Source organism: Dipteris shenzhenensis, chromosome 6 (genome assembly GCF_047967505.1).
Source record: "Dipteris shenzhenensis isolate YYH24624 ecotype China chromosome 6, Dip_SZ_1.0, whole genome shotgun sequence".
Classification (NCBI taxonomy): Eukaryota; Viridiplantae; Streptophyta; class Polypodiopsida; order Gleicheniales; family Dipteridaceae; genus Dipteris; species Dipteris shenzhenensis.
Genome location: NC_141601.1, coordinates 34913457 through 34938691, shown reverse-complemented (window position 1 = coordinate 34938691; position 25235 = coordinate 34913457). Strand labels below are relative to the sequence as shown.

Genomic DNA, 25235 nt, shown 5'->3' with positions numbered 1-25235 from the left:
GAATATCAGGATATCGTCAATAAAATGTACTACGAACTTTCCGATATACAGACGTAGTAAATCATTCATAAGCATGACGAATGTCGCTGGAGCATTGGTAAGTCCAAAGGGCATTACCAAAAACTCATAATGACCAAACCTGCTTCTGAAAGCGGTTTTATGCACATCCTCGGCTCTAATCCGGATCTGATGGTAGCCACACTTAAGATCTATTTTGCTGAAAATCACGGCTCCATGTAATGCATCTAGCAAATCATCAATCCGAGCCATCGGATACCTGTGCTTAACAGTGATATTATTCAATGCTCTGTAATCTATACAGAGGTGAAACGTATCATCCTTTTTCTTCTTTAATATCACTGGTGAAGCAAAAGGTGAGAAACTTGGTTGAATTTGCCCCAACTTGAGGTATTCTTCCAGTTGTCTACGCACCTCCGCCTCTTCAATAAAACTCATTCTATAGGGAGGTCTATTTACAAGTTCTGCCCCCGGGATCAGTTCAATCTTATGCTGAACTTTCCGCTCTGGAGGTAACCCATAAGGTAGTTCATCCCTAAAACATTCAGAGAACTCCTCTGTTATAAGATTAGCCAGCTTGGCCATCTCACCACTTTGCGTAAGATCAGTGCTAGCCGAAGAATCATCAATCGGCTCTACCGATGCTGTGCAAAGGAATAAAAACTCTCCTTGAGCTTTTCGAATTTCCATCACGGAAACCAATGGTCCCTGAGGTATATCTTTCTCACCTCATAAGACATAAAGCACATCATTCATCTTGAATTGATATACGTGCTTTTTCCAATCAATGGCTGGATTCTTCCTAGAATGCCATGCCATACCCACGGCTATATCTGCATGAGCAAGCTTGGTCATTTCAAAATCAAGCTTCTCAGCATAGTCCTGAATACGAAGCTCCAACTGGGTAACCCTTTGGTCCCATACTTCAGTTGAACTTCCATCTGCCATCCTGATGGTATACGCATAGTCAGATGGACTTGTCTTTAATTTCAGCCTCTTCACGAGCTTGGAGTTAATCACATTGTGAGTTGACGCCGAGTCAAACAACACAATGACATCATGATTGGCCACTTGCCCTATCATTTTAATTAACTCCGTATCATTAAAGGCTATAAATCCCGTTGCTGCGGGCTTAGATAGGATGTTATCAGGTGCACTCGTCACTAGCTTAGCAACAGACACACATAACAAACAAGGTACTAACCTCTGAGAAGATCCCGCTAGCTGAATCTGCATCTCTTCCGCTCTGGGACTTCCCTCCATCTCCACGTCGCATTCTGAGACCACCATCTCAGCCATCCGACGATCTTTGTTACATGGACAATCCTTCCACTGATGAGGCTGAAGGCAACCAAAACATAAGCCTTCTCTCCTCGCTTTTTCCCTTTGTTCTGGGTTTAAGGGAGACTTAGACCAAGCCCGGGCTGCCATTGGGGTTACTTTCCTTTTCACTCCAATGGCAAACGATCTCCTAGTCATAACCCAAATCCTGTAAGCGACGTATGAGGCAGGCTCTCGAGACCATGTCAAATGCCTTGTGGAAATCTAAAAGGCAACAGTAAACCCTCTGTTTCCGTGTCCTCGCCTTCTCAATGATACACCTAAGCGTGAGGATGTGATCCATGGTTCCATGATCACACCGGAATCCAACATGTCCTGCTAAATCTGCTAGCCTCAGAATCAAGTACTAATGCATAAATCTTGGACATGACATGTCCAATCATAATGGTTCTGTAATTCTCCGGGCTCATGGAATCCCCTGTCTTGTGGATGGTGAAACAATATTAATAGTCTAGGTGTGCGGAAACCCCAAACAAACATCTTTATTAAAGAGCTTTGCTAAGATCGGGGCCAGGAGGTTAATCCCATATGCAATGAACTCAATGCATAGCCCCTCATGATCCTTTGCTCTGATCCTTTGCTCGGCCATTATAAAAGTTCCATTACGGCATCCTTCACTCCCCCGCAGTGAAGAGGGTGCAGGATGTGGGGCATGGCATATGTGAGAGGTTAGGGGATGGCTGGTTTTGGATGTCATATAGTGTGCATGCGACCTGAGTGTCAATGAGTGGTAAGGGGGACCGTCCCTCTAGAAATCTCTGCCAAAAGTCTTTAGAGTTGTTACTAAACAAAATGTTCAACAATTCCTCCTTGTTCCGGCGAACAAAGTCTAGTTTATTTCTACGTACCAGTCGATGATACTCGCATAGCGTCTCTGGTTCGCTCGGAAGACTATTTTTGGTTTCGAATCTGAGCTGATGGCGTAGAGCCTTACACTCTTCATCATACCAATTATTTCAAGGTACGGTCCCAGGAGGTGGTGGGCGGGTGGAGCGAGTGGTGTGAGGAAAAGCATGAAGGGCAGCCTCGTTAGTGAGTGGGTGATCAGGGCAACATGGTCCTCTAATAGGGGTATGAAATCAACGTAAGCAAGGAGTATGTATAGACGGTTAGAGTAAATAGGTGAGTAATCACAGTCGAAGCGTATATCATGATATGTGGAGTAAGAACTTAGTGGGGCGAAAGGTGCTGTGGAAATGCTAAAGAAAAGGTATGTATGATCAACCCCTGGAGGAAGAGGTGCTACAGTGAAATCCGTGATGCGTGATGTGAAGGCAGGGGATCCCATGATGTAATTGACAATGCTAGAACCTCCCCCATGTGGGAAGCATGTGAAACCACCCGAGGCGGGCCATCTGTCAAGACCATTCTAAATAATGAGATCATGCATCCTGCAAAGGTCTAATAGGGCCTGTCCATAAGATGTGACAAGGCCTCGTCTGTCAACCGAAATCCGTAGCATACTTGCGTCCTCAAGGTCAATGTCTGGCACTAGAATGGAATCATCCCTAAAGTCAAGCAGTGGTACCTAACGGGCACCTATCCTCGCCTTGAAGTCTCCAACTAGGAGGTCTTCTCCGCGGCTCGATAAGACAACAATGGACTGGTAAAGGGCTGCAAATGGAGATGCCTTAGCCTCATCTCGAATATCTCTCGCAAAGTGGGAGGTCTCGAGAGGGAAATAGCACACTGCAACAAACAGATCTCGGCTGTCCATGTGTTGGATCCGGATCCAAAGGAACTTGGAATGTGTATCTCTTTGCTCTACTGAAATGGTCCCCAAAAGGGTGGATCTGTAGAGAATTGCTACTCCCCCCCAATCCTCGTATTCCCCCTATGTCCCTAGTCTCATCTCTGTAAGCAGACTCCCATGTGTACCCGCTGACTATTGGTAGTGGGCGCTCTGGACTTTGATGTGTCTCTGTGTAAAAGACTATGTCGCGACCTGTATAGGATTCCGAGAAGTACTCTGGTTCTTACCATAAGGTACCATTACAGTTCCAAATGGTGTAGGATAGGGTCTCGGAGATCTGAGTCTCATAGACCCCGTCTCCCTATGCGGGAGGGGGGGCTGATGCCCGATGGGGGCCTGTAAGAAGTCGTCCATCTTGTACTATTGCCCACTTCCCCTCCTTACGGGCCCGATCCTGCTATTGCAACAGGGAGCACCTCTCCTCAATCTGTAGTGGGGTGAAGTCCTCATCCATGGAGATCGCTAGCTGATCTCGTAGGACTGACCTGCATCATAAAGCCGAAAGTCGTGCCTGAGCGTCATGGAACCGTATGATCAGGGGCTGCTCTCGGTTGGGGTCTCTCCCTACCTTCCATGCCCTCTTGATCCTGTGCTCATCTACACCCAGAGTAGTGGCCACAAAAGCCATCGCATATGTCATCGGTGTAGCCTCAGTGCACGGAATCCCACGAACTCTAATGTTGGGAGCCTTACTGGCTCTCCGCTGCTGCTCCACGCGGGTAGCCAAAATGGTTGCCCTTGCGGGTTCCCGTTTGGGCACATCGACCCATCTGGAAGTCTCCTCAATTACCGATTGCATGCTCACGATCTAGGCCTCTATGACCAGTGTACTCCCTGTAGTGTACGAGTAGAGGTGAGCTCCTTGAGCTGAACCATGTCCTGCTTGAGCCCCTGGATGATACTGACCTACTTCTAAATATAGTGAGCCTGCTCCTGAACCACCCGACCCAAGTCCTGATTGAACGTAGCCTGCTCCTGTGCGTGACGGGTCAGCTCCACCTCACTGGCTCATATACCATGTACCTCCACGAGTAAGGTCTCCCATCTGTCCGGGGGATCAATGAGACCCTATCCAAGCTGAAACTGAAAGTGCTGAGGTACAAAAGTAGGAGGACGTGGCAAGATAGTGGGTGGTGGTCGGGCAAGCTGAGTGAGGAGAGTGGATGCCTGAGGCACAGATACGGGGGTCTCAATGGTCCCAATCGGATAGGAAATGGGAGACTAAGTTAGTAGCGAAGTAATCCCAACGGTAAGAGGGAGAGGTGGCTGACTGAGAGGGAGAGGGGATGGGAAAGTCGAGAACAGTGGCCCTGCATGCATCACCTCCTGTGGGGGTGACATGGGTGATGGAACGGATGGGGCCTCCAAAGCAGTGGAGGAAGAGGACTCCAACGATATGGCGCCTGTCACGGGAGGAGTAGCTAAAGCAGTAGACTTGATTGGCATAGTTGAAGTAGACTTCAGTGGTAGTGCTGAGACGGGCCCTCTCGGCACAGGTGTAGGTGTAGGTATAACTGGATTAACTCCTGTGGAAGCAGATGTGACTGTGGCTGATGATGATGATGATGACCTTTTATGAGTCGCTCAGCTGTCCACTCCAAGTCCACTTCGGTTGAGGCGTCTGTTGACATCCTCAGGCTTCAATTGCACCTGCTGAGGTTTGTCCTTTTCCTTCTCGGTATCTTTTCCCTTTCCTCCTTTGCCCATCGGATAGAAAGCTAAATGTTCTTGCTGTTTTTCTAGGTGGGGGTCCCCTTATGTGGGCATAATGACTCTCCCCATGACTAACAAATAGGCGAATAGGCCAGGTGGCAGTCGGGGGACCACGTGGCAGTCAGGAGGCCATGTGGCAGTCGGAGGGCCACGTGGAAAGCAGGAGCAGCAATGGTGGGTAGGAGGCTGAAAGAGCAGCGGAGGAGGCTGATAAGGAGCGGAGGTGTGAGCAAAGGGGTGTGGGCAGCAGACGGATGGGGCTGCAGCAGCAATGGCGGGTGAGGGAGCAGCGACAGGAACAACGGAGGGTGGGAAAGCAGAAGCGCACAGCAGCGATAGGAGCAGCGGTGGGTGGAAGGTGCGAGGGAGATGCAGGCGGGAGGTGCGAAGGCAGAGACGGGAGATGCAAGAGCAGAGGCAATGACGCAATGCAATAGGGAGGCGGATTGAACAGTACACGCACGGCGAACAGCGTAGGTGAGCGAGAAGGCAGCGTAAGAGCAGCGTCAGATGGGCAAGCGGAGCAAGAAGCGGCGGACGGACTAGGCGACGTGAGCAACAGACGGATCAGGGCCATGAGTAACGGATGGATCTCCTTGAGCGACAGACAGACGTGACCATGGTATTCAATGATGGACTGACATGAGCCCAGTGACAGACGAACGGACGGAAATTGAGCCCAACACAACAAACAGAACGTGAGTCCAGCGATGGACAGACGTGAGCCCAGCGACGGAACGTGAGGGCAGACGGGCTGTGACGGGACGTGGGGGGGGGGAGAGAGAGAGAGAAGAAGAAGAAGAATGTATTACCGTCCTCTGGGGGCCGAGAAACCGACCCATGGGACCCATGAAAATTACAATACAAGTGTCTCCCTTCTTTTATGGAAGGGGTAGGAAAACAACTATTCTGAAATACATTGAGTAATACAACATTCCCGATATTGAAGAATCTTGGCAATAAAATTGCCCAGAGTGGCTATATGGGTATGTGAAAGCAAGCTTGCGAGGGTGTCGTGTTCCTTTGTAATGTTGTTAAAGTCCCTCCTTATGCATGCATATCGTGGGCATGTAAGGAGGACATGTGCCTCTGTCTCTACTTGTTCTTGGTCACATAACTTGCAAAATCTTTGTTCCCTTGAGACATCTCCCCAAGCACCTTTCTCTACCTCCAAAGTGTGTGATCGGGTGGAGAGAGAGAGAGTTTATATTAGCGTCTTCCAAAAGCCAAAATGGAGTCATCATGACAAATGGACATCACCCAAAAAATGAAAGTAAAAGTACAACCTGGATACATGATCAAATGTCCCACAGTGAAAGGACTGTATGTAGAGGAGGAGGTATCTATGGCTAGGCTCAATGCATCTCTATATCTCTAGTATGCCCCGGAATAATACAAAGAGAGAGAGAGAGAGAGAGAGAGAGAGAGTTTATTAACATCTACGAAAAACCCAAGGGTCTATGAGACTGAAAGAAACCGAATACAATGAAACATAAGGGTACGGCCACTAAAATGGGCTCCTCTACCCAAGGATGATGCCTGTCAGAAACCCACAAAGGGGAGCAAACAGCGAGGAGAATCCCTAATTATCTATTAGTCAATCATCTGCCCCCGAGTGATTGGACCTGTGTATGCTGTCTAGTGGACGACTGAGGAGAGATAAGAAGAGCTCATCTGATAGTGGCTCAGGATCTGGCGAGGGCTGAGATAGAGAATCAATTATAGAACACTGTTGTCGCTCGCCCTGTCTATCACTCCTCCTCTGTAGTCTCCTTGATGTGGCCCGCTGTCTGACAAGTGCTATCGTCACTCCAGTGGTCGTCTCCCCATGTCGAAGAGAGAGAAAATGTATGTGGCTCTCATGTGAGTGTCCAAGGAACCTTCTATTAATACTTGAAAAACTTCATACAAAACAGCAGCCCTGAAGGTGCTGGGTATGGAAAAAACCGGTAATGGCTGAAAGAAGAAAACCAGCCTGTTCCAAAGAAACCCAGATCACTGCCTAGGGAATCTCTGGTACAGGGGCTAACAACCAGGTGGGGGGACTATACATCCAGCGAATCCCTCACGGAGTGAATATGTAGAAAACTCTTGCTGTCCAAGCCTTGCAGAACCGTGCACGCCTCATGACAGTCACCCTAGAGCCCGAGGTCCCACCCAATGCCTCTCCCTCAAAGGGGTCCAAATCAAAGAGTCCATCTGAAGCCTCCTGCCAATCTGGGTGGTATAGGAAAGGAAGGGCACCTCGTCCCCCTGCTCGGTGAGGCCGATCTTGGAAGGCCAAAACCACTCTCCCGGATCCCACTGGACCTCCCTCAGGGGCCTACCTTCCCGAATCCAGAGGCGCCATGTGGGGGCATCCTGCTCTGGAATGCTGGGAGAGTCAATGTGCCACTCCTTCCCCAAACAGCCCATAACCCTGATCATCTGCCAATGAATCCCATCCAGACTCCTGTCCATCTTCGATGTTCTTGCTACTACACCAAGCACAGGGAGAGTACCTACCGCTACCCGTACCCAGATCCACTTTGACCGTGCTCTTGATCCAGTGTATGTGTGCTACTTAGCCAGAAAGCTTCCGGCCTTATTGGAGGCTGATCTAGACCTCGCCCACACCTCAGCTACCCTTGTCACAGTGATACAGGATGCTGCCACCAGATCCTTTCCTACAACCCGATCTTCACGGGTTCGCGATGGGAAGATGCCTCAAAACCCCTGGTTTGATGATGAGTGCAGAGAGATGCGAGCCCACCTCACACAAGAGCGAGCCTTGGGCCAGTTGACGCCACACGAGGCACACAAGATATTTCAGTGGCTAACACGCTGCAAGAGATGAGCCTTCCTCACACATAGGATGGATGAGATCATCAGATCATTTCGCGGAGGAGACCCAACCACTGGGTGGGTGGGGTTCTCATGGTTGGAACATCATGTAACTGTAGGCTGGTTCAGCTCAATCGCCAGTGATGTGATTGTCCTGAACTAGCGTGGTTGAACAAACATTAGTTGTTGTCTAGCCCGGTGGCATGGTTGAGCAAAAATTAACATCAATATATTTCGCAATATATTGTTATTTTACTAAACCAGCCCGGTGGTTGGAACATCATGCAACCGTGGCTGCTTCAGCTCAATCACCAATTATGTGATTGTCCTAAACTAGCGTGGTTGAATAGACATTAGTTATTGACTAGCCCAGTGGTTGAAATTATTGAGAGAACCCCACCCACCCAGTGGTTGGGTCTCCTCCGCGAAATGATCTGATGATCTCATCCATCCTATGTGTGAGGAAGGCTCATCCAGTGTGAGAGAACCCCACCCACCCAGTGGTTGGGTCTCCTCCACGAAATGATCTAATGATCTCATCCATCCTATGTGTGAGGAAGGCTCATCCAGTGTGAGAGAACCCCACCCACCCAATGGTTGGGTCTCCTCCGCGAAATGATCTGATGATCTCATCCATCCTATGTGTGAGGAAGACTCATCTCTTGCAGCGTGTCAGCCGCTGAAATATCCTGTGTGCCTCGTGTGGCGTCAACTGGCCCAAGGCTCGAAAATAAACCCTCTACTTCCGTGCTCGATCCTTCTCAAAGACAACCCTGGTCTAGTGTGCTATGATCCACTCGGATCCTACATGTCCCATCGCTCTATGTCCTGCACACTCTCGGGTAACATGAGTGTCAAGTGCTGCTAAATAAATCTTGGACATGACATGTCCAATCATGATGGTCCTGTAGTTCTTCGGACTCATGGGATCCCCTGCCTTGTGAATTGGAATAATAATGTTAAGGGTCTAGGGGTGGGGAAACCCGGTGCAAACCGCTTCATTGAATAGCTTTGCTAAGATCGTGGCTAGTGTGCTAATACCATGTGCAACGTACTCCATATAAAGCCCTTCATGAACCTTGGCTCAGCCATTATGTAACTTGAGGGTAACATGTTTGATATCACCGATAGTGAAGAGTGCACTACAAGAGAAAGAAAGAAAGAAAGTTTATTGGAATTCTTTGGAAGACCAAAGGCTCTATGAGACTAAAAGAAACCTAATACAATGATCTAAGGGGTACAGCCGCAAAGCAGGCATCGACACCCATGATGAGTACAAAAAAAACACAAAATCCATAATCATGATCATGATGACACCAATACATAGAGAGAGAAAAAACTCTCAGAGGCGAGGTGTCAATCCTGAGAGGGGGGTGTCCCCATGTGAGGTTGTGGTGGTGGCATAAAACCTATGATGGGACGTTGGCAGCTAGCGGCATGTGTGGCCGTTGTGGTCTCCTAGCAATGGCCCTATGGCAGAAAAGCGTATCAGTCTTCTTGTCTAGTAAGCATGGAGGGGAGGTCTCCCAATATGACATGTGCTTCAATCCATTTTCTAGTCTGTCGTATCTCTCCCTGAGGCCCCCTTGTCCGCCGTCTCTACTGGTCGATGCTATCTTGTTGAAAAAAGTCCATGATCATGCTCTACGAGGAGTCTATCTTTGTGCCCTAATCTTGCCTACGGGCCTAGAGCAATGAGTCCCTATGTCGAATGGCCTCATGAATGAAAGTTGCTAAGCATCTTTGATCTCGATAGGAGAGGAGGCTGGATACGGGACTTAAGAGGCAGTGATAACGACCTTTGATCTCATAGTACACGGGGCATCTAAAGGCGACGTGATCCTCTAACTCGATTTGATTATCGCATAAAGAACATACATGGCCCTCTATGGGGATGCCCTCTACCTAGCCACTCTTGATGCGGCGGCAATCAATATCCTCAAGGAGTGGGGGAGGTGGAACCATGTGTATCCTGGTGGATCAATTAAGCCCTCGTCCAAGCAGTGGTCTCTGCATAAGCTGAGCTTGACCGAAAGCTCCGGGGTGCTGACAAAGTCCTAAAAGTGTGTAGTTGTAAGAGATCCTCTCAAATGACCTGGTCCACCTCGTGATATGTAAGCGAGATGGAAGGGGCCTCGACATTGTACTAGAAGGGAAATTAACCTGTCTAAGTGTAGCCCAAAGCTCTCAAACCACCTACAAGTGCGTGCATATCAACACCTCAGGTCGCCCTCTGTTGCCATGCCATGTATGAGGAGAAGGCCAACAAGGAAGCCTACGTCGCCCTGTGTTGCGGGAGCAATATTGTCTAATGTGGTAGAGATGTGTGATAACCTGAATGCCACATTGAGAGTAGGGAGGCTCCGAACTTGGCCCAGGACTATCTGATGTGGGACTGAGGGCTTATTGCGGATCATTCATGAAAGCATGTCAAAATTCTTGGGAGGTGATTGAATCAACCAGCAGAAGGACAAGATCATTCTTGTTGAAAAAATGTATGCTTACAATATTTTTGGTTACTATCCTGGCAAGATCTACTCTGAGGTTAGGATATTATCTTGCTTACACTGTCTATGCCCTTGCATGTGGCATTACAAGCCCTCTAAACTTAGATGTTCATGGAAAACACCATCTTCTCAGGTTTAGAGAGCCAGCTTTAGCACATAAAGCCATTCAATCTGAAGAAGACAATCCAATTCAACACCAAGAGAGGCAGCACGTGGAAGACGAAAAGGCAGAGGTGCAAGATAGTCCTATTGATGAGATTTCAAAATATGCTAGCAATTAAAGTTGCAAAGAGGGCCTTCAGTCTTAGCTAGAGAAAAGTTAGTTCAGTACAGTGCAGAAATTAAGCATCATATAGTCAATGTTTTGACTATAGAGATTGTACAAACATTGTATTGTTAGTAAGCTTTCAAACTCTTGCAAAGTGTAGCAACTGATTTTGAATCATATTGTATCTTTGCTTTTGACAATAGTTGTATTCAATTTCAAACCTTGCATCATATAGCCACTGATTTACTCTAGGAACTTAGGTGTAAGTGTATTGAATTTGCAAATTTTACATAATATAGTCACTGCTTTGCTCTATTGAGCTGTACATTGTACATTTTTGTTACAAAGTTCCTAAACTCTATCTATCCACCTGTGGTTCACAAAAGTCTTTGATTGTCTCCATTCCGCATGCCTTCTTCCACCATTTGGGATCCATGACATATGCTGGATCCTTGCAGTAAAGGCATGCTTGTAGCCTCTCAACTTGATCCCACTTTGTCTCTGAGAGGTTTGGCCCCCAACAAGGGCTGCCAAACATGCCTGCAGGTCGGACCAAAGAGTCAAAGAGGAAGGATTTGGTCTTCGGGTCCTGGAAGTGAGAATGAAAACATTGCCTCTCAATTCTGGCCGGTGCAGCGTACCCCTTGTTCAAATGGGCAAGGTTATTCCTGCAAGGATAAACCTAAGGAATCAATTCAATCAATCATTCACAAACACATAGATGCATTTCGACCTTTGCATGAATATTTTACATATAGTAGATCCATGATCTGGTGATCTGTAGGTAAGATGTTGCCCCACATTTGATTCTCCAAGTTGTTCGTATGCACGTCTTCACATATAGGTCGGATATGGTTAAAGTTTTTCCATGCTGAAACCCAAGCTTATTTTACATGAGTTGTACGCATCCTGGAAAAAGGAACTACAACATGGATGGACTTATTTTTCTATAAACATGAGCAGTAAAGCACAGATCGAAGCAGACATGATGCTTTCAACATTCAAACCATCACCTTTGTAGAGAACCATCACCTTGCATGTACATCATAAAACTCTACTGAGATCATAAACACCCACTCGGTTTAGTGGAGTAGATGTTTCAGATGAGTTTCAGGCCTCAAAGATAATCACAAGGTTGGCATCCTCTTCCCATTGGCAAAGCATAACATGAGGTGACTCTACATGCCACCTCATTGGTTCCCCACCTGATGTAATCGTTCATATGTTTTGTCATTCTTGGGTTGCCTTGACTTAGACTTCCCCACATGATCCGCCTTATAGAGATTGAGAATTGAGATTGACAGCTCACTACTGTCGTACTTTATTTTCGAAGATTAATAGATTTCATTAATTTCAGCACAAAGAAAAACAGAGATGCTACTAGTGTTTATAAACACAGGTGATTCTAAGTCTCGCTCAAGCACATATGTACATATATTGTTAACATCTTTTAAGAGTCACGTTTTATAAACCATCCCCCTCAAGCTGCTGCATGCGAGCATCATCCACATTTACAAATATTTGCTTGCAGATATGATTATGAGCATTTAGCAATTACAATGTACTTCCTTCCTTGTGAAACATCAAATACACAATGGGAGAAACTCTTTACTGAAGTTTCAACATACTCACTGTAATTGTGCGCTGATGCTTTATAATACCATGGTTGTCATTGACAATGTGACCAGCTACGATGCGATCACCCAATGGGAAACATCTTCTCCTTAAATCTTCATCAAACCTTCATTCACCAAAAACAAGTTGAGCACAAGGTATAAACCGCTTTTGAGTGGCACTTAAATCCTGCACAGTTCCTATTCACAAGCAATTATATATTGTCAAAAGGAGTGCTCACAACATACTTTTCCTCAAAAATCCGCTGCCTGAAGAGAACCACATCTCCTGTGCATATATCACCTAAACAAATAAAAACATCGTAAGTGGATGAAAAAATGCCTTGGGGAAATTCAAAAACGTCAAAACCCTAATGATTGGTAAATCAGGAAAACAGCTTAGAAGAGCTCCTTAGACGTGCTCCCCCCCTGTTATTCCTTTCCCTCCTCTCTTCACGTGGTGCTCCCTATCTATGTCCTGTCTCTGGAAAGAAAGGGAAAAAAAGGGGGGAAAGGCAGATGGAGACATGAAGTGGGAAGTCGTCCTCCTACACCCCCTTCCATACTACTTCCCTTGGTTGCTTCCAAACTGCCCAGCTTAGCTTGCCTTGCCCCACCTTGTATGCTTCCAAAGTGCACCTCTTAGCTTGCCCTAGCTCACTTGGTGCCTCTCCCTATGCCCCATTTACGAAAAGGAAGAAAAGGGGACAAAAGGTGAAGGAGGGAGACATGTGGTTGCTTCCAAATTGTGCTCTTATCTTGCCCTCCGATGTATACTTCCTTTCCCTACCCCATTGAGCCCATGCTTTAGGGCAATGGGATAACTATTAGGGCAACCCATTTTGTAGACCCATGAGGCATAGAGCCCAGGTACAAATGGTACATGTGCCATTGTTTTCAGAAGATAACACAAAGAAGTTGCACTTAAGTCTAGTTCTAGTTTCTTATATTTAAAAAACTTTAGTCTAGTCGAAAGGGAAAAAAGGTAATATTGCTATTTAATATGGGCCTAGGGCTAAAGAAAATAAGACAAAAGAAGGGAGAGAGATCAAGCAATTTGCAGCCCAAAAATTCATCATTTCAATTTGACTCAAATGTTGATCGAATTCAAGATGGAGATAAGGCAAGTTCCAACTCTCTATCTTAAAGGCAGCTGATGCCCCAACATGAAGTGCCAACTCTCATGCCATACCTTGAAGCAGAAAGAAGATGACAGAGTCCACCCCCTCACAACATCTTTGCTCTAGCAAGCTATAAAATGAATGGGGGTATAATGCAAGGACTGCGAAACCTTTCTAGAGGAGCTACATATCTCAAGGAAGCTAAGAAAATGATCAATCCTAGGAAATCCAAAGCCTTCAATTCAATATATGCAAAGAGAAAAACACCACAGCCTCAACAATGGATTAATGGCCTAAATCCTACTAAAACTATTTATACCTATCATCGGCTTCTACATTAGCATAGGTACGAACCCAAAAATTAATAAAGATGATATGGTTTCTAGCCATAGAAACGTACTCCCAAGTAGATTCATGACAAAAATCATAATATGCTATGAATTCCCTGCACTTTTTCAATATAGATGAATTGCCCCAAGTCCCTACAATCTCTACCTCTATCCTAGTCCACCCTTAATCCTCCTCCTACCTTTCCCTTTCTTCATCCCTCTTCGCTATCCTAGAGCCGCTATCTACTGTGCCGCTTCTGCCTAAGGATTCATGGAGCTAGCTCGTGGAGCCAACCAATGGAGCCAACATCTGTCGCGGGAGACCACCTAGGAGATTGCACCTTCTATGGGAGCTCTCATTAGCATGTAGGGTACTATAGCAGCCACCATGCCATCACTTAGGGCCACATTCAAGCAGCCGCAACTACTCCAGGGGAGTCCAAAAGCAGCCGCGATCACTCCTCAAGGGCATTCTCATGTAGGCACTTGCATGACCACATGCTTTTTGTTCTGTGCATCTGGATATTCTGCCCACTTTGCTCAAGATATTAGAGAGGACTCTGAGACATCACCATACACAGCTCTCTATCAAGACATTATCGATATCTCGAGCTGCAGGGAAGTACTCTTAGTTGGGGACTTCAACGTGACGACAGGGGCACGACGGGTACCACTCCTCGACTTCAGAGATGACTCTATTATGCTACCAGACATTGACCTAGAGGATGCATGTATGCTGCGAGTCCCAATTGATAGGTGAGCCCTAGCCACATCTTATGGGCAAGCATTGCTAGATCTAGGCAAGATGCATGATCTCATTATTTATAACAGTCTTGACAAATGGCCTTCCTCAAGTGGATCCCACATGGAGGAGGCTCCAACGTTGTTGATTACATCATGGGATCCCCTGCCTTTGCCTCTCGTATCACTAACTTTATTGTCGCACCACCTCCATACGTCTCTTTCCATATCTCCACATCCCATCTCACAGTACCTTTCTCTCCACAGACCACTCATAGCACTTTTCATGACATACATTTCAATCGCAGTCTCTGGCCTAGGTACTCATCCAGCCTTTATACACTTCTCACATATATTGATTGCATACGCTTACCACCACCTTCAATCACGAACCCGCCTCTAAACTCAAGCTCTCTAGGTACCAACATCGTCCAACTGTCCCTATCATGATGGGTGAATAGCTTGAAGTCCTCCAGGCACCAAGCTTTGAGGGTCTGTTGTTTCAACCCGTCCTTCATTTGGCTAATTCTACGACCAAACACCATACCTGGGACATCATATCCCAGGCACAAATCTAGTTTACCTGGACCATCAAGCTTCAATGTTGGAAAGGTCACCTCCCCATCTGTAAGCCCCCAAATGAGGTGAGCGTGGGGGAGGGAGACCTAGGGCAGGATATGCCCAAAGAAGAGAGAAGAGAGGACAAAGGTACCTAGCTGATCTGCAGGAGCATAAGGCAGAGCGCTTGGCAGCAACAGGGACCCAAGAGAAAAGGCTATGAGCCTCACGGAAGGTGTCAACATAACACCATGTAGGCGCCTTTACCTCGGGATGCCCCACCATCTTGCTGCTCATCAGTAGCCCCTTGCCAGGGCAGATCCAAGGCATGCTGCCCCTGCCATCCTCTCTGCACAAAGGTGCCACTTCATGCAGCCTCTAGAGCTCCAAGTACTTGCTTTTCTTTATCTGATCTCCGCCCGCATGGCAGCCATAATGTTGCCCATGTGGCCTTCTCTCACAACCCAGGTTCACCCCCCCCCCCATCCTCTCCTCATATGGGGGCTTACAAACAAGGTGACCTAACCATTTCAAACAGCGCCTACAGGTCCTCGTGTTCTTATCACGGGGATGAATTGAAGTAAGCCATCAGTTCCTCACCAAATGATCCAGGCTGAGTTTGGGTCAGCTCCATTGCAACTTGATGCAGCATTTCAGGTCATGACCTACCTATACTGAGTTAGGGGATATGGGGATTGCAGCTCCGGGCACAGCAGATTACCGTGGCTAGCATTGTCCTCGTCCATGGCACTACTAGCTACAAGTGACCAAAGATGTTGGTTTGCACACAGAGAGAGGTGGTTTGACCGATTAGGGCTCCACATGGATAAACCTCCTCCCTTCCAGTACAGCATTGATGCAACATTCTCCCCACTCCGCTAGCATGAGGTCAACCAGGTCATACGCGAGAATCTTCTACAGCTACATACATTCCGGACTTGGCTGGGCTCCCAATGAAGCTTAGCTTCTATAGAGATCATTGCCTACATATCTCAGAGAAAATACACGGATTCATCCACCCCACTCACTGAGGATCTCTGTTGGGCAATTTCGAGTCTCCTCACATAGACTCCGTATTGAGAGTGATGCGCAAAGGGTTTACCTAGGGAGAGACACATATGCACCTTGTGTGACCCACATGAGAATACAGGTTGATTGGTCTCTGACGATCACCACCTGCACATATATATTGTATCTCCCCCCTCTGCCCCATTTTTGGTGCCCCCCCCTTTCTTTTTTGTATCATTTGGAGGTTGACACATATTTTTTGTATCAGGACTAGACACACCGTCCTTCATAACCTCTTTTTTGTAGAAACGGTTGGCTGGCCCGTTTTGAGACCGCCACCGTTATGCTCATTGTATCAGTTATCTTTGGTCTCATAGACCTTCACGGTCTCCTGAAGACTTTAATAAACTTTCTTTCTCTCTCTCTCTCTCTCTCTCTCTCTCTCTCTCTCTCTCTCTCTATGTGCTCGACACTCCCCGCCTTGCTGCTCGTTGTTGCTCCCCGCCATGGCACGCTACCATTCTCTCCCAGCCCCTCTAGGCCCCCGTGGGCTGCCTCCTAGCCCCCGTGTGGGCTCCTTGCTGCTGCGCAGCCGGTAGCAGGCTGTTGGGCCACCTGAAGTGACCGTGTCACCTGCTGCACCACACCCGCCATCTGCTACACCACCCCTGCCACCTGTTGCGCCACCCCCGCCATCTGCTATGCCACCCCGCCATCTGTTGCGCCACCCCTGTCATCTGTTATCTACAGCAATGCAGGCCACGAGGACCCGCGCAGGCTGCACGGGCTACTAGCCCCCCGTACCTCATGTCCTAGCTCGGGTGGGCTGTGTTGCCACCTCAGGGCTGCTGCTCCAGGCCCACCAACAGGTCAAGGGGCTGCCACCAGTCCCTGCCTAGCCACGACGAGGCCTCTAACCAGGACAAGGGAGCTGTTCACAGCCCCCATACCTCGACTCCAGCCCTATACCTCTGCTCCAACCAGCTCCTAACCTGCAAAAAAATCAAGAAAGACTTGCTATGGGCAGCCCTTAGGTGGTGGGCAGTCCAACCAAGAAGGGCCTGCAAAAAAGAGCAGAAAAATCAGTTAAAAGAGGCCATGGAAAGCTCACCCGATCAGAAAACCAAAGGGGACAAAGACAGGAAATACAGCATAATTTGGACCAAAGGACAGAAAGTAGAGGATGGGAATGTCAAAGCATGTCTATCCACTACCAAAGAGGTATGTAAGCTACAAGATGCTGAAATTGAATGCTTACAAAAGAAATTGGAAGAATACAAGAAGGATGAGTTTTCAAACATACGTGCTCAAATGAATGACGATATGAAGGGATGGCAAGAAGAAATGCATGCAAAGTGGGCAAAACAAATTGGGAAAATGCAGATGGATATGATGCGAGATATGGATGTGAAAAACGGTCTTCTTACATCTAAGATAGAGAGCTTGGAAGCTCAGGTGATTAATCTTCAAGACGAGAATGTAAAATTGAAGGCAAATACACACGGATATGAAGGGGAGCTTCAGCCATCCCTACACGAGGAGCTGAACATCATTAGGGAACAAATGAAGCAGCTCAAAGGGGCAAAGGGGACTTCAAAAGAAGGATGCAAGATCATAGATGAACTGAAATCTGAGAACGAAAAACTCAGAAAAGACTTGGCATTCTTGCAAGACACTATGAAGGGTAAACATGCTGAATTCACCTAGAAAATCAAGAAAGGAGAGGCTGCAATCCTGGAATGGAGCGATGTGGTCAAGAAAGGTACTGCTGTCCCCAAGAAAGAGTTCATTTCAGATGCTCTAGAGGAGGATAAAGGGAGAAACAGTAAAGCCCTGAATGTCTTAGTCCGAGGCCTCACAGAAGGAGATACTCCTATGGCAGATGCAAATGCTTTGTTCACCAAAATGGCTGACATGTGAGACAGCTTGGAGAGTTGGCAAGCCCGATGCACCTACAAGGCCACTTGTGATGAAGCTCCGAACATCCATGGATAGGAAGACCCTCATGAGCACGAGGGTGACCTTGAAAGGTACCTAGATCTATCTGGACGATGACCTCACCCTTCTACAGCACCGGAGGGAAGGTATGGTACACGTCATAACAGCAAGAGAAGCAGGGAAATGGGCTGCATATAGAGATGGTAGGGTGATCATCCGAGAGAGAGGAGATCAGGACCGGGGGGAGAAGGAAGAAAAGGAAGAGAAAGAAGAGGGTGAATTATGACGGTGTCGGGGGCCAAGGGGACAAAGGGACTGAGAATTGCAGTGTGGAATTGCAATGGCACACTCTCGTCTAATCGAGGTGGTTTCTCAGAGACATACACTGACAGAGACATGATGTTGTATACTGAGACACATGAGAGCCCCGAGAGAGGACTGCCCACTGTGACAGGATATACATGGGAGTCATCTCATAGAAAGGAGACGAGGAGAGACACTAGTGTGCGGGGTTCAGGGGGAGTGGCTATCCTTTTTAGATCACACATGAGACCTCTCATATCAGTGGCACGGAGAGAGGAGCATGCGCGACACATGTGGATACGAGTTCAGCTACTAGACGCACGACCGATTCTCATAGCAGTGTGTTATTTCCCCCCAGATACTTCATCCTATGCACGTGAGGTCAGCACAGAAGGGCACAGTCCGTATGAGTCGATTCAAGATGATATCACTGAATTCTCCAGGCAGGAGGACATCCTCCTTCTTGGTGACTTCAATGCATGCACACGGAACAGGCAGGTGGGCCTACTTTGCATCGGATTCCCTCATAGTACCAAAACTAGATGCAGCTGAGCTCGAGATAGTGAGACACTCTGCAGATGCACCATAGGTGAAAGAGTATGAATGACATCTACTTGAGCTAGTGGCTGTTCATGATTTGATCATTTACAATGGTCTACAGAGATGGCCATCATCCGGTGGTCTCACTTGTTTCCCACATGGCGGAGGGACAAGCACAGTGGACTACCTATTGGGTCCCTTGGCCTTTACCTCATAGATATATGACTTTATTGTGCCCCCTCCCCCACTCGGTGCTGATCACTCGTACTTAGTCTTTTGTATCTCTACCACTATGCCAATCACAAGGAGGGGCCCCCCCACGCCCAAACCTATACAAGTTCACTTTGATCATGCCCTGGACCCCATCTATGTGAGCAACCTCACGAAGGGACTTCCAGTCCTACTACTTGGAGATGTTGTAGACCTCGCCCACACCTCAAACACCCTTGCCACCCTAGTCATGGACACAGCCATCAGGTCTTTCCCCACGACTCGATCTGCACTGTCTCACTAGGGAAGATGCCACAGAATCCTTGGTATGATGATGAGTGCAGAGAGATGAGAGCTCACCTCACACGTGAGCGAGCCCTTGGCCACTTGACATCACCCGAGACACAACGGATCTCACGGCGACTGACACGTCGTAAGTAGCGGGCCTTCCTCACCCACAGAATGGACAAGGTGATCAGTTCATTTCGAGGGGGGGATCCCACCATTGGTTGGGGGCTTCTATAGGAGGGGAAGCCACCTATACCCATCACAGACCCAAGTGTTTGGCACACTTATGCATGTTCTCTTTATGATGTCCCGATGCAGGCACCACTTGATATGTCCACTATGCCCAGGCCGACCACTTACCACATGTTCACTGCACAGAATGTGTGGGCTGCATAAGCCGGCTTCATAACCGGAGAGCACAGGACCGTGAGGGGCTACGGACTGAGTATTTTGATCATGGATAGGAGGTTTTGGCTCCGGTACTAGCACAGATGTTCAACCACACCATATGTCACGGCTTCCCACCCTCATGGAGTACCACCACCATAGTACCAATACACAAGGCAGGTGATCCCATGGATACTGGGAACTATCGCACTCTCATGATTGACCACACACTGGCCAAGATCTATGGATCGATACTGGAGAGGCAGATCAGCATCCATACAGAGACACATGGGACCGTATAGAGCCATATAGAGGCACTGGGACCGTACAGAGCCATACAGAGGCACTGGGACCGTACCCTGTAATAGATGGTACGATGATGAGTGTAAGGCTTTACGCCGTCAACTCAGATTCGAAACCAAAAACAGTCTTCCGAGCGAACCAAAGACACTAGGCGAGTACCGTCGACTGGTACGCAGAAAGAAACTAGACTTTGTTCGTCGGAACGAGGAGGAGATACTGAACATTTTGTTCAGTAACAACTCTAAGGACTTTTGGCAGAGATTTCTAGAGGGACGGTCCCCCTCACCACTCACTGACACTCAGGTGTGGTTTGATTATGCACGCACACTCTATGATATCCCAAATCAGCCAGTCCCTAACCTCTCACATGTGCCACGCCCCACATCCTGCACCCTCTTCACTAGGGGGGGGTAAAGGATGCCATAATGAAACTTCATAATGGCTGAGCGAAGGATTATGAGGGACTATGCATTGAGTTCATTGTGCCCTTTGCCCCGCGGCCCACAATGGTCCGTATGAGTTACTTGATTCCGTACTTTGTCCCATAGGCCCGCGAGGCCTCCTACGGACGTTAATATGTCTCTCTCTCTCTCTCTCTCTCTCTCTCTCTCTCTCTCTCTCTCTCTCTCACAGAGCTCCATCCATACATACATACATATACATACTTTTTTTCTTTTTTTTTGGGTGAAAGAAACTTTATATTAAGACGAATGTACATTCATAGCTGACCCAAGGTGGGACAGCTACTAATCAGAACTAGAAACCATAAAAAGACCAGCAAGCCATGTACATTCATATACATATACATACTTTTTTTTGGGTGAAAAATATACGTATATACACACACTTTTTTTTTTAAAGTGAAATCCATGAATATTTATATTAAAAGAAGCTGTCTCCAAAGTAGAGATCAGCAAATACAAGCTCAAAAAACTTCATCATAAGACAAGTAGATAGTGTAATCTATCTGACGAACAAACAAGCAATCATAAAAGGATTGCCTGAGTGACATTCAGAAATGGAAGAAGTAGGCTCTCGAAAGGCTCGGTGGTTCTTGTCTCTCCACAAAGTCCAGAGTGCCCAATATCGAACCCATGTGAAAAATAGATGAAAATTCCGGTCTCTGTGGGTAAATGCCAAAGATCCAAACAAGATTGCCAAAGCAAGCAATGGGAAAGCGGGCCTAGAGGCGCTGCTGTGGGAAAGTGGGCGCGCACACACTTTTTTGTGAAAACTTTTGATTGATTATATTACAAGAGTAGTGACCTAAAAAACGGGGCAGCCATAAGTACATCAACTGAAAATCTCAGTGTATGCTAGAAATACATCATGATCTATGCAATGCGTTTGCAAGCAATCAAAGAAGGATTGTTGCAGAGAACGCTTAAAAAAGCCAAACAGGGAAAATTTGGGATCACCAAAGACTTTACAGTTCCTGTCTGTCCATAAAGTCCAGAGTGCCTAATAGCGAACCCAAAGAAAAGTGGGCACACACACACACACACTTTTTTTTTTTTGTGAAACCAAGAACATTATATTATGAAACATCCATTTTACAACAGGGCAGTGCTCAAGAAAAGAGCCAATGCCCTATCCATCAGAAACAGTAAAAGAAAAGCTGAATGCAAGAAACATCCAAATCTTCCTCATGCAAGAAATCATGTAAGGACTGCCGCAATGAGGCCCGGAAGAACTCATAAGGGTGCTGAAGGGGTGAATTCAAAAATGCATGATTTCGTTGTAGCCAGAGGGTCCATAAGGCCCAGTATCTAGTCCAATGAAAGAAAAGAGAATACTGTGACAAAGAAGCTAATAATCTGCCAAACATCCAGAAAAACCTCGAGAACCTGTGTGCAGGAAATCTGAGAGAGAAAAAATAGGAGATCTTGTCCAGAAGGTCTCTGGAATATGGACAAAACCACAATAAGTGTTGAATACTCTCACGAGTATGATGACATCTTGGACAAAGAGGAGAGGCAATCCTTCTTTGAGCCAATTCACTCCCACTTGAAAAATACCAACAATACATCTCCAGAGAAAGAGTCTCTGCTTCAATGGCATTTTCAACTTCCATATCAATTTCAATTTTCCTTTCCACCAAGTTAAAGACTTATTCAAATGCCAAAGAGAATTTGCATGATGAGCAATCCATGGAGGAGGTAATATCAATCGATAAGCCTGTATGGAAATCAATAGATGCAAAGGCTGAGAGGATAATCCTGGACTTGAAGACTGAAGATGCCAATCTTGAAGCCTGTCTCTTACTTCCAATGTTGGAATCGGAACCAAAGGGAGTAAGAGATTTGCAATATCTTTCCATATGGGTCTATGATGCATCCCAAGATTGTAGTGTTGGCATGCTGCCGGAAAAGAGAGAATATGCCCCTGAGTATCTACCACATCATCAATGAATCGGATGCCCAACTTCATGAGATTGTAAGCTCTGATTGGTTGTTGTACAGCAAGAGGAGAGTAAAAAACAGCACTCTAGTGAAGGCTTTCCATTCGAAGCGATGAAGCTATAGAAGCAGGATGGGGAGACCATTTGATGCGAGATGGCTGCTCTTGCTGAAAAAAAGCCTTGAGCATAGTGCTCTTTCTTGCCAACACATGAAATTTGATGTTTAGAATATTCAAACCACCATGCATTCTTGGTGAGCAAAGCAAGTCCATTTTGAGCAACCTTAAAGCTTTTTTATGAAGCTTAGTTTTCCAAAAAATCTCAATGGCTTGAGACATAAAAGAAGAGAGATCTCTAGATGACCAATGTAATAAAGGAAGGTAAAACTGGACATAAGCTAAAACAATGGACTAGACAATTCGAAGCCGGACATGTAAAGGCCAAGTGGAGATCTTCCAATATTCTAATTTGTCCTGAATTTTGTTAAATACCCAAGACATTTGTTGCTTATTTCTGATTTTCCAGCCAATTGGATAACCCAAATGTCTTACTATGCTTTCTGGATGAATAATCTGGCCGGGCCAAAGGATAGCATGAGAGGCAAGAGTTTTGATTTCTAAAAGTTAATTTTTAGACCAGCTGCTAACCCAAAATCAGAAAGGGTATCCATCAATAAGCGAAGCTCAAGAGGACTATTCTTTGGCATGAAGAAAGTATCATCTGCATAGGCCTGTGCAATGAAAGGCCATGAGCCAAGAATCTGAAGCCCCACTAGCTGTCCAGTATCAACCAGATGATCCATATAAAGGAGCAAAGGATGTGAAGCAATAGCATAGAGCAAAGCACTGAGAGGGCATCCCTGTCAAACTGATCGTCCCAGAGTCCAAGATTCAGACAAATGATTCCCTATAAAGCATTGAGCAGTGGAATCTGAGTAAAGCCAATATATGACATGAACTAGCTTTGGCCCAAAACCAAGTTAGACATGATTTGAGAGACATAATCCCACTGTACGGTATCAAATGCCTTTGCCACATCCACCTGCATGACCAAAACATCTTGAGCTGAATATTTAGCATATTCCATTGCGATGAGGGTATTGGAGATATTATCATGGATATTCCTTCTTGGAACAAAACCATATTGCCTGGGATGAAGTCCATCATGAAGAATATCCTTTATCCGATGAACCAACATTTTAGGAATAAGTTTATATATAACAAGCATCAAAGTGATGGGCCTCCAATCATCCATAGTCTCACATAGAAGTTTTTTGGGCACAAGCTTGACCAGACCATGCTTCCAAGCTGAAGGAAGATGTTGATGCTGCCAGGCTACATTAATGAGCTTCAAGATTGGACCCTTCAATTCAGCCCAGAAGGCTACAAAAAATTCAACCGTAATCCATCCCAGCCAGGGGATTTATGTTTACCCAAATGTTTGAGGGCTTCATCCAATTCAATATTTGAAAAAGACATTTCCAGCAATGAAGCTTTTGGCAAAGAAACAATAGGAGAAACAAGATCAATAAATTTGCTCCGAGCCAATTCAACCTGAGGAGTAGAAGAAGATGGCTGAGAAAATAGAAGCTGAAAATGATCCAGACATTGTTTTTCTAGCTGAGATAAAGTCTGGGTCCAATTACCATCGGATTTTCTGACTCTCGTGATAGATTGACTTTGTCTATATGCATGTAAATTCCGAAAGAAAGATTTTGAGGAACAACCCTTATCTAGCATAGGCTTAACTCTAGCCCTTGTCTGCCATTTGGAAAGCTTGCGTTTATCATTAGCATCAATTATGGAAGAAGCACAAGACAATGAACTCTGCTCAGAAGCCGAAAGGGACCTTTGATGGCTAATCTGTACCAAGGACTGCTTGTGGAGCAGAAGCATCCCAATTACGAGATTGGAGAGGTCTTTGTTTGAGAGGCACTGTCTTCTTTGCAGTCTGCCAACCCTCGTGAGAAGATGAATTATTTTCCACTAGCTTGCTCTTTCCTTTATCCTTGTTTTGAGCTGAAATGACTTGGCTCCTTGTATGAACTGAGGGCTTTGCTCCTTTGGCTTCTATCTTTTCCACATAAGTCTTATGACCTCCTTTATTAGATGGCTGAGGAATGGCAACTGGAGGAGGCGGATGAAGGATAGAGGGACACTCAGAAGCTAGGTGCCCAAACTTGTGACAAGAGAAACAAGCTCCAGCAAAAATTCCCCATTTCAAATTGAAATATTTCTTTCCCAAATTAACACCCTCAATCTGAACTGCAATAGAAGGAGGGGTTGGTCTATTAGTATCCCATAAGATGCAAAAGCGATTTTTATTACCTGTGGGATGAGAGGGACAGATCACTTGTCCCAATGTCATCGCTAAGCCAGGAAGCTCCGTTCTCATGTAATCTGGGAAATCAACCACTTCAACCCATACAGGGCAATGATGCTTGATGAGATTCTGATAGTCCTTATTAGGAGACCAAGGCATGATGTGCACCATTTGACGACCAAAAAATAAAGGGGACATTTCCAGCATCTTTTGTTTTGTCAAGGCATCCAAGAGATGAACTTCATAAAATCCTCGGGAAGCAAAATAAACTCCTTCCACATAGCATCCACCTAGGAGGGAATTCACCCATTATCCCACATCATTAGCCGAGGATATTTTCCCTGGGAAAAAGATGATGACTGCAATCTGAGAGAGCTTCTTCAGAGGATGCACAAGAGAAGACAACTTCATTTTGTAAGTGAGTTTCGGAGCAGGTAGCATCCATTCTCTTGTACTTTGTTGAAATTCCTCATTCAACATGTCAAACACATAGGAAGCATCTTCAGATGAAGGAGCTATGGGGGGCAGAGTCTCCCTTGACTGTCTTTTGGGTTCTGGAGAGAGCGCTCTCTTTACATAATACTTATTTGTTTCTGCCATTGAAGCTAGTCGAGCTGTACGGACGTACGGAGAAACTGACGGGCTGTACGGAACGACTGACGGGCTGTACGGAAAGACTGACGGGTGTACGGGAAGACTGACAGTGACAGTTGCACAGAAATACTGACGGGCTGTACGGACGTTGGGAAT

At 46.4% G+C, this 25235-nt stretch overlaps 1 protein-coding gene and 1 pseudogene across 6 annotated transcripts in view; both read right to left on the bottom strand.

The window, feature by feature from the left end:
• Positions 1–25235, bottom strand: part of LOC147901104 (uncharacterized) — a 119527-nt gene that overhangs the window by 57192 nt on the left and 37100 nt on the right. For all 6 annotated transcript variants that reach the window (XM_087376095.1, XM_087376097.1, XM_087376098.1 and 3 more), the window contains exons 6-7: positions 12286–12340; positions 12056–12164 (exon numbers count right to left, since the gene is read on the bottom strand). In XM_087376095.1, coding sequence (XP_087232221.1) covers positions 12056–12164; positions 12286–12340 — 164 coding nt within the window. The remainder of the gene's footprint in view (positions 1–12055; positions 12165–12285; positions 12341–25235) is intronic.
• Positions 14563–24985, bottom strand: LOC147901105 (uncharacterized; annotated as a pseudogene).